The sequence below is a fragment of the Dasypus novemcinctus genome, chromosome 20 (assembly GCF_030445035.2).
Source record: "Dasypus novemcinctus isolate mDasNov1 chromosome 20, mDasNov1.1.hap2, whole genome shotgun sequence".
NCBI classification, from domain to species: Eukaryota; Metazoa; Chordata; class Mammalia; order Cingulata; family Dasypodidae; genus Dasypus; species Dasypus novemcinctus.
The window spans coordinates 20,438,317-20,453,152 of NC_080692.1; the positions used below are offsets into that span (position 1 = coordinate 20,438,317).

At 44.0% G+C, this 14,836-nt stretch overlaps 1 protein-coding gene across 2 annotated transcripts in view; it reads left to right on the forward strand.

Moving 5' to 3' along the window:
• The first annotated feature begins 1,465 nt into the window (after positions 1-1,465).
• Positions 1,466-14,836, forward strand: part of SLC6A13 (solute carrier family 6 member 13) — a 37,394-nt gene continuing 24,023 nt past the window's right edge. For both annotated transcript variants that reach the window (XM_004457677.3, XM_004457678.3), the window contains exons 1-2: positions 1,466-1,584; positions 3,986-4,192. In XM_004457677.3, coding sequence (XP_004457734.1) covers positions 3,991-4,192 — 202 coding nt within the window. In that variant the 5' untranslated portion in view covers positions 1,466-1,584; positions 3,986-3,990. The remainder of the gene's footprint in view (positions 1,585-3,985; positions 4,193-14,836) is intronic.

The window sequence follows — 14,836 nt, forward strand, 5'->3', positions numbered from 1 at the left end:
TAGCACATTATTTAAAAATCCAACCAATCCTGCAGCTTAGAAAGTAGAAATTGGAAAATCTCCCTCCCTGCCACCTCCTGACCTCAATACCACTGCCCAAATATAACTGCTATTAGCCATTTAGTGAATATTCTTTTTCACTTTTTCTTTATGTATATAAATATGTGTGTGTGTTTAGGAAGTGTTCCTGACTTCTTAAAGTTCTATAACCTGTGTGTTTATTCTCAATCATTATGGTTGATTTCAGATGGTAAACTGCAAAAGATGTACTTTGTTTTTTTTTAAATTTTTTTATTTTTTTATTGACTTTGTAATAATATTACATTAAAAATATATATATATGAGGTCCCATTGAACCCTACCACCCCCACCCCACCTCTCCCCCCCCCCCAGCAACACTCCCTCCCATCATCATGACACATCCATTGCATTTGGTAAGTACATCTCTGGGCACCCCCGCACCCCATGGTCAACGGTCCACACCATGGCCCACACTCTCCCCCATTCCATCCAGTGGGCCCTGTGAGGATTTACAATGTCCGGTGATTGCCCCTGAAGCACCATCCAGGGCAGCTCCATGTCCCAAAGATGCCTCCACCTCTCATCTCTTCCTGCCTTTCCCCATACCCATCAGCCATCATGTCCACTTTTCTCAATCCACTGCCACCTTTTCTATGTGGACATTGGATTGGTTGTGTCCATTGCACCTCTATGTCAAGAGGAGGCTCAGATTCCACATGGATGCTGGATGCAATCCTCCCACTTTCAGTTGTAGGCACTGTAGGCTCCATGGTGTGGTGGTTGTCCTTCTTCAACTCCATCTTAGCTGAGTGTGGTGAGCCCAATAAGTCAGATTGTAGGTGCTGGAGTCTGTTGAGGCTCAGGACCTGGCTATCACATTGTCAGTCCAGAGATTCAAATCCCCTAAATATATCTTAAACCCCGACACTAACTGCACCTCCAGCACATTAGCATGAAAGTCTTATGAAGGGAGATCCCATCTGAGTCCAGATTCATCACACATAAACACCAGTTCCAAAGAGGGGCCATCTGAACTGGTAGTTAACCCCATCAGCCATGACCATAACTCCCATGGGTCTCTTTAGCCCTCGAAGGAACCGATATCTGGGGGTTGTAAAAAGATGTACTTTGAAATGAATCTGCACAGCACCTTACCAAAGAAACACCTATTCCTGATGGAATTACACGAGCTTTTGAGTTGGAGAAAGGGGTGGCAGGAAGGATCTCTCTAGACACCCCGAAGGCAGCAAGAGGGGAGAGCGTGTGAGCTCAGGGAAGGGAGCTCGATGTTAATAAGCTCACAGGCAACTGGCCTGACCTGCCAGGGTGTGCACACCCAGTCCAGGCTGTGAGATCACTCGTGTGTGGCTTGTGGGGTGGCTGATGGGAGGGAGGGACAGGGGAGGGGGAAGCAGGAAGGCGGAATGTGGGCTGGGCCAAGTTTAGAATTACAAGAGCCGCAGAAGCGTGCGGAACCACACTTTATATAGCCAGCACCTCCCCTGTTCCCCTTAGATAATTCTTTCCCCCCCTGACTGGACCTCTGGCAGCAACTTCATCAAGGTTTGTAATATTTTCTCCTTTTTTCCCTGTTTCTGAGTCTCAGACTGCAGATTGGTGGAATCCATAGTACTTAAACCAAAGGAGTTTTTGATCCATAACTAGAAAATATGGTCCTGACATTGATATATGCATAGGAAAAGACTAGATATGCTATTTTACTTAAAACTGTGTTTTCCTTGACTTACTGACACTAGTGGCTATTGACTTAAGGACAATGTGATTAGAAGAAAGAGAACCCTAGCTGAGAGGAAAGACATTTCGATTTAACTCCAAGAAAGTGAGGGCTCCCTTCTCTGAAATGAGACAATGAACAGCTCTGGACTGGACTGAAGAAAAATAAGTATTTGAGTTTCTGTTATCCTAGTAAATGTGTTCATATAGACAACCTCATGTAATCCTTATAGCTCAGTACATACTCATTCCCACTTTTACAGCTGAGCACTTTCACAGTCATTAATTAGCTTCCCCGAAGTCAGGCAGCAGTATGGGACAAAGCTAAGATCTGAACCCAGGCTTGTGTGACTCTCCAGCTCATCTCCTTTCTGCCCTATGAGAAGCAACTATAATGAGCCTAAGACATCCAGGAAAGGGCTACCGTTTCTCCCAGGATCTGAGAAGATGAAGAAGAAAAGGGAGCTAGCTCTCCATCATGGGAAGATGGTCCAGAACCAGCACAAGACTTAGACAACCTTCTTAAAAGGGCTGAGAAACTCTCTTGGGTTTTTCCTTCTTAGCTCTCAAACACACTTTGGAGCCCATTTCCTAATTTATCGAATAAGCTAATGTGCCTACTGACTTTCTCTCTCAATTTCTGGATCCTTTTGATAGCTTAGCTGGGGAGGCAGAGCCAAAGGAGAGTCTGTGGCCAGGTGGGGCTCCGCATAAGAAAGTTCTGTTAAGATGAACTTTTCCTGAGGTGTAGAAAAAACGTGTTCAGAAATGAAGGCACTGTATAAAATTAGGGAGAGTCATTAGAAGGGGCTTATATTAGACATGTGGATAAACCTAGGCAGCCAGTGTGATCAAAGTGAGGTGAATGAAAGACAGGGACAGAGTGGGTTCAAGCCCTGGCTCTACAATTTAGTGACTGTGTGAAACACTTGTGCTATTTAAGCTGTCTGAGCTGTAGCTTCTTTTCTTATAAAGTGGAGGTAACCCTGCTTATGTGCCAGGGTTGTCGTAAGAATGAAAAGAAACAAATTTTTGTAAAGTATGTATTCAGTACTTGCTCACTAAATGTGAGCCATGTCCAGTTTTACCCTCAATCCCAATAGGAGTCTAGAAGGGTTTAGGACCATGGCTCTTTATCCATTTTACATTGTCTTCTCATACTGTACCAGATTCCTATGTTTGTCGTCTCCAAAAAAGAAAAAGAGCCCTTCGTTCACCTTTCTCTTATGTTGATTTCAGAGAGAGGTAAAGGTAGTAGTACCTGGAAAGATGCGCTCACCTTATTCAAACCATCCCATTCATCCTTTCTCTTTCCTTTGGAAGGATTTTTAAAAACAACAACACAAAACTGGCCTTGTTTTCATGTTACAAAAGTAAGGCATGCCCTTTGAAGATAATGCAGAAAATACAGATTAGGAAACTATTTTCATAAGCCAACCACTGAGAGAGATGTTTTGGTGCATATCCTAATCTTCCAATGCACATAATCACTCTATAAAATATTTCACCAGCATGCTTGCATTGTACATACTGTATTACAACTGTTCTTACTTCATATCTTGTGAACACCTTTTTGTTTCATTAACTCTTTTTCTGTGATCCAATTTTTGGTGATTGTATAACAGCCCATTATATGTATATGCCATAATATATTAACCTATCTGCCATTGTTGAATTTTTATGTACTTTCTATTTTATGCTGTTAAAAACAATGTTTTGATGGACATCTTCAATGCAAAATCATTTACCACAGCCACAATTATTTCCTTAGGGTAAATTCCTACAAAAGGAAATTGCTGGTTCTAGGGATGTGAAAATCTCATCCTTTCTACTGTCCTCAGCATACAGAGTAGACAACCAGAAGCATATATCACACAGAGAAGGCTAGTTGTAGGGTGGCAGGGAAAAAATGGCAACCCAGGGCTGTGTGAATTCTCCTATGTCCACCACCCAAGAGCACCTGTGCAATGGAATCTGCATAGTTGATCTGTGCTTCACTATCAGTATCACTGCTCTCTTCCTGAAACAGGAAAGGAATATAGATGCTCAGCAGCTATTGCCCCAGCCTCTACCAGTAAGAGATGCTAAGAGAACATGGACCTACAGCCCAGGGCATAGAATTCACCCTCATGCAATGCATTTATTCTTCTGTGAATTCGCTGGTGAAGGGAAGGGAGGTCTTTCCCTCCTGGGTCCCCAATGGTAAAAGAACATCCCACTTGTTTTCCAGGTGGGATGGATAGCAGGGTCTCAGGTACGACCAGTAATGGAGAGACAAAACCAGTGTATTCAGTACTGGAAAAGGCAGAGGAAGATGGCACCTTGGAGCGGGGGCACTGGAACAACAAGATGGAGTTTGTGCTCTCGGTGGCTGGGGAGATCGTCGGTCTAGGAAACGTCTGGAGATTTCCCTATCTCTGCTACAAAAATGGGGGAGGTGAGAGTGACTGCACCACTGCAAACCACCCTGGAAGGAGTATTGTCTCTACCTCCTGCACTTACTGCCCCACTGGGGAAGTCCCATAGATGCATAGAATCCTGGAGCTGGAGGCATTAAGGACTCTGCACGTGCCTGAAGCCTAGAAAAATTAAACGACTTTCCTAGGGCTCTTTCTATTACAGCAGGCATCATAGACATATAAGTACCAGCTTTGGAACCAGGTGGATCAGGATTTGGATTCTGGCTCTTTCTCTCTGCTTACTCTCTGTGAGATCTTGGCCAAATTACTTAAACCCTCAGAGCCTCAAATGCTGATCCCGTAAATTGGGATAACACCTGCCTTTCAAGGTTTTTGTAAGGATTAGAGAGAATGTGTATAAAGTGCTTAACAATGGCAGCTATGCTGCTGCTGCTGTTGATACCAAACTGTTCTGTGGTCTTGAGACTCCCTAGCCTTGGCCTGCTGGCACCATGACATACCCTAAGCCATCCACTCCCTGACCCCAACAGATCATAACCTTTGACGCTAATGACTCTTCTTTTAAAATTTACCACTGTAAGAGCATATGGGGGCAGGGAGCATTGACCATGGCTATTTATTATGTCTTCATTGGCTTCTCATTGCCTCCATTGTAGCTCCCTGGGGTAACTGCAGAAATTGTAATTTTGTTATACTACCCTACTTGCTGGGAATCCCATGTCTTTTCCTGGGCACTGGGGAAGCATTCTGGCTGCCTGTGAGTTAGAAGGATCTCTTCATTGCTAGGTGGAGCTTACAGGGACACCCAGGTCTGGTATTGTAGTGAGGCTGAAGCCTGGGCTGAAGGGAAGGGACAACAGTGGCAGACCACTCAGGGAACGGCTGAGTGGAGTAATAACTTCATGGGCCACAGGGGCTAGAGGGTCCTCCAATGTGACATGTACCTTTTTGCAGGTGAGTTGAAGGCCTCCAGACTCATGAAACTCAAGTCTTGCTGTCATTCTATGACCAATGATTTTGGAGAGAAAAAACATGTAACACACAGTGGAGGGGAAAGACTGGGGAGAACACCAAGAGAAATGCTCTAGGCCCATAGAGCCTTGGTGTCGAGTTTGTGGCCATTGGGGAGGGTCCTGGGTTGGAAATTAACTCTTGTTTCCAGAGGGATGGAAATGGGCTGATATATCCTTCTTCCCCAGGAATTTCTGGCCAGTGGCCTGAAATCACAGGACTTTGCTCGATTGCATTGGGAGGGAACAAAGGAAGCCTTCTCATTTCTTACCCAGCCCTGGAGACGCCACATGTTTGATTAGGAATTTAGGGCTGAGCACCTTCCTTTCAGAGAGTGAAGTGACGGGATGGGCTTAGTCCAAGGCATGACCATGAATCTGGGAGCCCAACCTGGGTGTGGGGGCTCTGTATCTGGAACCAAGTAACCAGCTTAGCTCATCACGTGGCTGCAAGATTAGGAGGTGAGCTGCTTTCCTCAAGCCCCTCTGGAATTGGGTAAAGTTTGGCTTGGGAATTAGTGAGAATGCCATGAAGAGGTGGGAGAAAGGGATTTCTAGGTCTGTGTAAAACCACTGGGCTAAACAGGGGGAAGGAGAAGGGGATGGGGACAGAAGTAGCTGGTGAATCTGAGGTTTACCCTGTTTCTTTTGCCTGGCAGTGTTTGGCTCTCAGCTCTGCCACAGGACTCTATGGTGAGTTTTGATGGGCCTGGGAATGTGTTGACCATGTCTTGGATGGAATTGCAGGTCCAAATGCAAGTGCCCATGGCCCTCAGTTCTTCACGTGGGCTCTTGTGAGGGAGTTGGAAGCTGCAGGGTGGCTGCAGCTACATGAGGAGCTAAGCTGGTTACTTGGTTCCAGATACAGAGTCCCCACACCCAATATACTGATCCCAATGGATAGGTGAGACTCTTTTAGGGGCCCTGAAATCCAGTCATGCTCTCTGTATTTAACCCTTGTTCACCACCCAAAATTCTTCCCTTCATCAAACACAGGAACTTGGAACCTTTTCTCTGTCCCCTGATGGATGACAGCAGCCGGACAGGAGTGTCCTGAAGGGCTTCAGAGCTTGAGACTGGCGCCCAAGTTTGCTCTGAGGGGCAGGGTCCCTTAGGGCCTCTGGGTAAATTAATGGAGGGAGGGGGCACTGACCAAGGGACATGCATGGAAGCAAGACCTGCCTATTTTTCTGGGTTTTAGTGTTTCCCAAGTTCAACCTTTCTGTCATCATTTAACTCCCCACACCTCCCAAGCCAAACAAGCTTCCAAGGAGAGTGGACTCTGGCACTTAATCATGCCATCCCCCTTCTCTTTGTCAAAGGAGAAAGTGATGTTTCTGTTCTGAGGAGACACTGTTGCTGATGTAGGAAAGGAAGGTGGAGATAACAGAGATAATTTAGTGCGGTTCAAGCCCTTTCTTCTTGGTTTAATTGATTTTATTTAAATTCATGGGTCTTAGATTGGGGCTTAGGCTTCCAGTGGATGATGTGGATGCTCTGGTCAAGGCGTGGAGAAGGAAGCAGGGGTGTCGCAGGTGTACCCTGCTCGGGTGATGTGATGGCACTCTATCAGGCTGCTTCTGGGCCCTTCTGTAACTTGTCAGCTTCACACGGTCACCACACAGCCATGTATGTGCTTGGGGGTAGATGAGCTGGGGACTTTATTCAGTGGGGAGGTCAGGGATGAAATCAATCTCCAAACCTACTTTTAGTTCCAAACCAAAATATAAGTGATGTCTTCTCTGGTTCCTTCCAGCTTTAACATTTGGTAAATCCAATTTGAAGTGAGTTCCAGAACAGAGAAGAGACTCAGGCAAGAATATGATAGAACAGGCAAAAAGATAGTTGAAACTGTAGTTGCGAGTAGGGAAGCTGAGAAGGTAGCATAAAGAAGCCCATCTAAATCAGAGGCAGCAGGTAGGCTTTTTAGGGAGATGGAGGGGAGGGGTGACTGTCCCAGTCATCTCCTAGGTGAACCTTCTCCCTGCTGTCTGGCACTACCAAGCATCTGCCTCCTAATGGCTTTCTGGAGTCTCCAGTGTCAGTCAGCTCACCCCAGGGTACAGCCATCCAAGCCTTGACTCTGACTGTGTCACTCAAAACAAATACTTACTAAGCACTAGCATACGCCTGGGTACATTTAGAAACAGAACAGACCAATTTCCTGTCTTTATGGGGCTTATGTTCTAGAGGAAGGAGTCAGGCAATAACCAACAAATGTGCTAGATAAGTAAGTTATATAGTATATCAGAAGTTAAGGAGTGCCATGGAAAAAGAACAAACGGAGCTGGGTAAAGAGGATCAGGAATGTGCGTGGCAGTGGTTGTCATTTTAATCATAGTAGTAAGGGTGAGCCTCACTGAGAACGTTGGAGCAAAGGCTTGATAGGAGGAAGGGAGTTGGCCATGTGGCTATTGGGGTGGGGGGAGGGAAGCGTCCTAGAGAGAGGAAACAACTGGCTTAATGATTCTAAGCAAGAGGCCAACTGGCTTGTTGGAGGAGAAGCAAGGAGGCAAGTGAGCCTGGAGCAGAGTGAGTGGATAGGAGAAGTAGACCAGCTACAAGGCTTGTAGAAGTCCCGGCAAGAGACAAAGGCTGCTGAGACCAGAGTGGTAGCTGTGCGGGTGATGAGAAGTGGTCAGATCTTGTACATCTTACTTGGGCACTCCAGTCCCAGGAATTCTGGGTGCTGAGGAACTCAGTCTGCTGGAAGCCAGGGTCCAGGTGGGTGGAGAGGTTCCAGATGAAGGTCCAGGATCTGAAGATTCCAGAATCTGGGATGTTCAGGTAGAGCCAACAGTTATAAGAGAAAGGAGAGTCAAGAATGATTCCAAGATTTTTTTGGGGGGTTGTTTTGAGGTACTGGGACAGAGGATTGAACCCAGGACCTTGTATGCAGGAGGCTGGCACTCAACCACTGACTCACGTCGGCTCCCCTGAGTTGGCTTCCTCATCTGTTTTCTTATTGTTTGCTTCTTTCCTTTTTCCTTCCCTTCCCTTCCCTTCCCTTCCCTTCCCTTCCCTTCCCTTCCCTTCCCTTCCCTTCCCTTCCTTTCCTTTCTTTCCTTTTCCTCTCTCTCTCTCCCTCCTTCCCTCCCTCTCTCACTCTCCCTCTCCTCTCCTCTCTCTCTCTCCATCCCCATTGTTTGTGCTCACTGTCTACTCTCTGTGTCTGTTCATCGTGTGCTCTCTACATCTTCAGGAACTGAACCCAGGACTTCCCATGTGGGAGGGAGTTGCCCAATCACTTGAGCCACCTCTGCTCCCTGCTTGTTGTGTCTCTCATTGAGTTTCCTCCTTATGTCTCTTCATTGCATCAGCTTGCCATGCCATCTTGTTGCATTAGCTTGCTATCTTGCTCGTCTTCTTTAGAAGACACTGGGAACTGAACCCAGGACCTCCTTTGTGGTAGGTGGGCACCCAACTGCTTGAACCACATTCACCCCCCTGCTTGTTTGTTTTTGCTCATTGTTTGCTCATTGTCTGTTCGTTGTTTTTGCTCATTGTCTTTGCTCATCTGCTCATTGTTTGTTTTCTTTAGGAGGCACCAGAACCAAACTTGGGACCTCCCATGTGGGTGGTGGGTGCTCAACTGCTTGAGCCAAGAATTTTAGCCTGAGATGAAGAAGGCTGTGGGAAGAAACTCAAGTGCTGTGTTTCAGATATCTATTTGATATCCAAGTGGAGATGTCAACTAGGCTATAGAAAACATGAGTCTGGAGTTTGTGGGAGAGATCTGGGCTTGACACATAAATTTAAGGGTCACTAGCGTTTTAACAGAATAAGAAAAGACAAGAAAGATATTAAAGAGTCTGGGAGAAGAAGAGGAACCAGCAAAGGAAACAGAGAAAGAGAAACCAGAAAAGTAGGATGAAAACCATGAAAAAGAAGTGTTTTGGAATCAAGTAAAGAAATTATATCAGGGAGAGGGAGAAGGGATAGTTTAATTACATCAGATGCTGTAGATAGTTTAAGAAAGTTAAGAAATGAGGATTGTTGCATTTAGCAACATGGGGGTCACTGGTGACTTTGGTAAAACTGATCACAGTGGAGTACCTGGGGGTGAAGACTGAAGTTTAAGATACAAGTTTGGGTTTAAAATAATGGTGGCAGGTGGGTGGGAAGAAGAATTGGAAATAATAAATATGGGGTGATTTGGGCAAAATGCAGGAGCAGGCAAAGTTCATTTCTTCTTTTAGTGTTCTCACTCCTGGGTGGAAATAAGGGAATGAGTGCTGCAAAGTAGTAACAGAGCGCCCAGTGCGTCTAGTGTGGTGGTGGTGGCATCCCTTGAGCTGTTGGAGGAGCAGCAAGGGGGCAAGTGAGCCTGGGGCAGAGTGAGTGACTAGGAGAACGAGGCTTACAGAAATCCAGGCAAGAGATGAAATTACTACTCCACGTTCAATTATTTCTCCAGCCCTCCACTCTCAGCCCCCTGGAGGGGAAAGAAAATATGATCTTCCGCCTGGGACTCTCCAGCTAAAGCTTTGTCCATGGGGAATGGGGACAGTCTGGATAACCCAAGAATTAAGTGGGGAGAAGGTGGGAGGAGAGGGTTTTGGCAAAATGCTTCGACACTGCCAGGAGGGAATTTAAATTACTTGCTTGCTAGTCTCAGGCCCGATGAAAGCAGATCATTTACCAACCATTTTATTTCTAAGGCCAGGTTGCTGAAAAACAGAGGTTACTTGTACTTGTCTGAGGACAGGAACCCCCTTCTTTCTTACCCTGCTCTGAGCCCTCCTCTTTTCTGATCTTCAGTTCCCAAACAGCTGGACCTTCAGCTGAGACCCCTCCAGCTCCTGGGACCCTGGCTGCCAGCAGACTGATTTCCTCAGCACCCAGGATATCAGGAGTCCCCACGAGAGGCACAACAGAAGGTACCATAGCTGGACCTCTCAGAAATGGGGACCTTGGAGGGGAAGGACTGTGGGGGAAGGGCAGAAACAAAGTAAACCTCAGAGAGAAAGAGACAGAGAGAATGGGGATAACAAGGCAAAGAGGATTAAATGGTACCTGGTAGCAAGAAAAACTAGCCTTGATGCTATTTGTAGATACTAAGAGAAATTAGAGGCACTTTTCTTTTCTTTGTATAAAAGTAATCATTATTTTAGTAGTACATGACAATTCACTGCCATTTTTTTTTTAAAGATTTATTTATTTAATCCCCCCCTCCCCCGGTTGTCTGTTCTCTGTGTCTATTTGCTGCGTCTTGTTTCTTTGTCCGCTTCTGTTGTCGTCAGCGGCACCGGAAGTGTGGGCGGCACCTTTCCTGGGCAGGCTGCACTTTCTTTCATGCTGGGTGGCTCTCCTTATGGGTGCACTCCTTGCACGTGGGGCTCCCTACGCGGGGGACACCCCTGTGTGGCAGGGCACTCCTTGCGCACATCAGCACTGCACGTGGGCCAGCTCCACACGGGTCAAGGAGGCCCGGGGTTTGAACCGCAGACCTCCCATGTGGTAGACGGATGCCCTAACCACTGGGCCAAGTCCGTTTCCCCTCACTGCCATTTTTTAGTTAATTATTCAATACTCACTATTGGTCAGGTTAATATTAATTATAACATTTGACTATTCATATGTGTTCACTCTTGTGCTGCTTATGTGGAATAGTTACAGTTTATATCTTTAAAAATTAGCTGGAACACACTATAGCGTGTGTTCCTTTTGGGAAGGGTGACAAGCAAAATGATTCCTTTTTAAGATAGGGTTGTGGTCTCTCCTACATCATAAAGAAGAAGAATGCCAGCACATTTTAGCATTTCGGGAAGGAGATTAGCATGGGGACATGGGGGAGCAGGTCACTGGGCACACCCCATCCCTCCATCCCCAACTCCAGGACTAACTCCATGTTTTGGTGGTGACTAGGGTGGGGAAAGAGGCAGGTGCACCACAGGACTCTGTCCTGCAGCTGAGTTCCTCTTGGACTCCATCCCACCCTTGACCCCAGCAGCCCCGCCTGGTGTGGACCTTGTCCCTTGGGGCATGCTGCGTAGGTGCCCAAATAGGCAGAGGAGGTGGCGAGCAGAGTTGATCATGGGACGCACCACAGTTAAACATTGGCTTGGTTTATTGGGAAAGAGCAGGCAGCATAAAGATGGGAGGGGCCTGGGCTAGGTTGATGACTGCCTTTGTAGAATGTTTTAGCTCTCAGCAGCGACTGTTCATATCACCTACTGGGTTCTTTCTGCCCTAATTTCCCCCTCCTGTCCAACAAGCCTTGGATTGATTTATGGACTTATTAGGCTTGTCTACGATCTTCATTTCTTTGCCCGTGGGATAACTGAGTGTGCCCCTCAGTATCTCAATTATGAATGTGTAGATTAAAGCCGAAGAACTGGAGAATGCTGTTCCCCATTAACTTTTTTTTTTTTAGGAGGTTTCAGGGTGGAAACTGGGACCTCGTACATGGAAAGCAGGCACTCAACCACTGAGCTACACCCACTCCCTAACTTTTGTTTTTAAAAACTTTATTAAGGGATAACTGACTTACAATAAACTGCACATTTTAAAGTGTACAATTCGATAAGGTTGAACATATGTATACACCCATGAAACCATTGCCACAATTAAGATAATGAACATATTCATCATTCCTCAAAGTTTCCTCCTGCCATTTTCTAAGCCTTTCTCCAGCTTCTGCTCCCCCATTCCAAGGCAACCACTGATCAATTTTCTATCACTATACATTAGCTTGCATTTCTTAGAATTTTATGTAAATGGAATCATGCAATATGTACTCTTCATCTGACTTTTTCACTCTGCATTTATTTTTTTAAATTCACCTGTATTTTTGCATGTGTCAATAGCTCATTATTTGTAATTGCTCAGTAGTATTCCATTGTGTGGGTACACCACAGTTTGTTTATACATTCCCTTGTTGATGGATGTTTGGATTGTTTCCAGGTGCTGGTTATTACAAGTAACACTGCTGTGAACATTTGTATACACATCTTTGTATAACCATATGCTTTCATTTCCCTTGGGTAAATACCTCAAGTGGAATGACTAGATTACGTGGTAGGTGTGCTTTTAACTTTAAGAAACTGCCGAACAGTTTTCTAAAGCCATTTGTACCATTTTACATTCCTTCCTGCCAACCGTGTATAAAAGTGCCAGTTCCTTCACGTCCTTGCCAATACTTGACCAGTCTTTTTATTTTTTTCTAGTAGGTATGTAATGTTATCTCACTGTGGCTTTCATCTGCATTTCTCTACTGATGATTGATGTTGATTCTCTTTTCATGTGCTTATTTGTAATCTCAATATCGTCTCTGATGAAATGACTTCAAACCTTTTGCCCATTTAAAAAATTGAGTTGTTTTCTTACAATATGCATTTTGCAAATATTTTCCCCAGTCTGTTTCTTGTCTTTTCCTTTTCTTAACAGTGTCTTTTGAAGAGCAGAAGTTTTAAATTTTAATGAAGTCCATTTTATCAATTTTCTCTTTTATGAATTATGCTTTTGGTGTCATATATAAGAAATCTTTGCTTAACGCAAGGTCACAAAGGTTTTCTCTTTATTTTTTCTAGAAGTTTCATAGTTTTAGGTTTTGCATTTAGGTCTATGATTCCTTATGAGTTAATATTTGTATATAGTGCAAGGTATGGATCAAAATTCTTTTTTTTTCTTTCTTCACATATTGATATCCTCTTGTCCCAGCATGATTTTGTCAAAAAGGCTCTTCTTTCTCCAATGAATTGCCTTTATACCTTTGCAAAATTAGTTGCCCATATATGTGTGGGCCTATTGCAGGATTCTATTCTGTCCCACTGATTTGTTTATTTTTTATACCAATATCACATTATCTTGATTACTGTAGATTTATAATAAATCTTGAAATCAAGTAGTTTTAAGCCTAAAACTAGTTCTCTCTCATAGTTGTTTGGCTGTTTTAGGTCCTTTGCATTTTCATATGATTTTTAGAATCAATTTGTCAATCTCTACAAAGTAGTCTGCTGAGATTTTGATGGGTTGCATTGAATCCACAGATCAGTTTGGGAAGAATTGACATCTTAATATTGAGTCATCTGACCCATGAACATATTATGTCTCTCCATTTATTTAAATCTCTAATTTCTCTCAGCAATGTTTTGTAGTTGTGAGTGTACATATCTTTCACATTTATAATCAGATTTATTCCCAAGTATTTCATATTTTTAAGTGCTATTGTGAATGGTATTGTTTTTTAAACTTCAATTTCTGATTGTTTGTTGCAGCATATGCTAGCCTCATAGAATGATTTGGAAAGCATAAGCCTTCTCTCTTTTTCAGTTTTCTGAAAAAGTTTGCACAGAATTGGTATTAGTTATTCCCTAAGTGTTTGGTAAAATTCACCACTGATGTCATCTGGGCCTGGAATTATCTTCGTGGGAAGGTTTTTAACCAATAATTCAATTTCTTTAATAGATAAAGGGGTATTCAAGTTATCTATTTCTTCTTGAGTGAGCTTTGGTAATTTGTGGTTTCAAGGAATTGGCATAAAATTTCTCATATTTCCTTATAATCCTTTTAATATCCATGGAATCCATACTAGTGATACTTTTTTCATTTGTGATATTGGTAATTTGTGTCTTCTCTCTTTTTTCCTGATTGGTCTGATTAGAAGCTTTTGGTTTCATTGATTTTATCTGTTATTTTTATGCTCCATTTTTCATTGATTTCCACTCAGAACTTTATTATTTCCTTTGACTAACTTTGGGATTCATTTGTTTTACTTTTCTCATTTCTTAGGTGGAAGCTAAGGTAATTTATTTGAGACTTTTCTTCTTTTATAATAGATGCTTAGTGCTATAAATCTCTCCCTAAGTATAGCTTTAGCAGCACCCCACAAATTTGATATGTTGTATTTTCATCTAATTCAGTTAAAGATACCTTTTAGGCACTCTGTAGCATACCCACAGTCCATGCCTTGGACTGTGTACTTTTCTCATTTTCTTGTTTCTTAATTAACTTCTTTTTTTTTTTTAAAGATTATTTATTTATTTACTCACCCCTCCCCTCCCCCGGTTGTCTGTTCTCTGTGTCTGTTTGCTGCATCTTGTTTCTTTTGTCCGCTTCTGTTGTCGTCAGCGGCACGGGAAGTGTGGGCGGCGCCATTCCTGGGCAGGCTGTACTTTCTTTCGCCCTGGGTGGCTCTCCTTACGGGGTGCACTCCTTGAGCGTGGGGCTCCCCTACGCGGGGGACACCCCTGCATGGCAGGGCACTCCTTGCGCACATCAGCACTGAGCATGGGCCAGCTCCACATGGGTCAAGGAGGCCCGGGGTTTGAACCGCAGACCTCCCATGTGGTAGATGGACGCCCTAACCACCGGGCCAAGTCCGTTTCCCTTAATTAACCTCTTACTCCCTTGCCTACCCCCAACAAAACAAAACAAAACTTTAAAAAAATTTTCTTCTTTGACCAATGGGTTTAAACTGTTTTTCCTGTGTGTTTATTTTGAATGATTTCTACTGCCATTGTTCAAATTCACTAAACTTTTCTTCTGCTATGTCTAATCTGCCATTAATCCCATCCCATTTTTCATCTCACACATTGTCATTTTCTTTTTTTAAAAAAAGATTTATTTATTTATTTAATTCCTGCCCCCTGCTCCCAGTTGTCTGTTCTCTGTATCTATTTGCTGCTTCTTGTTTCTTTGTCCGATTCT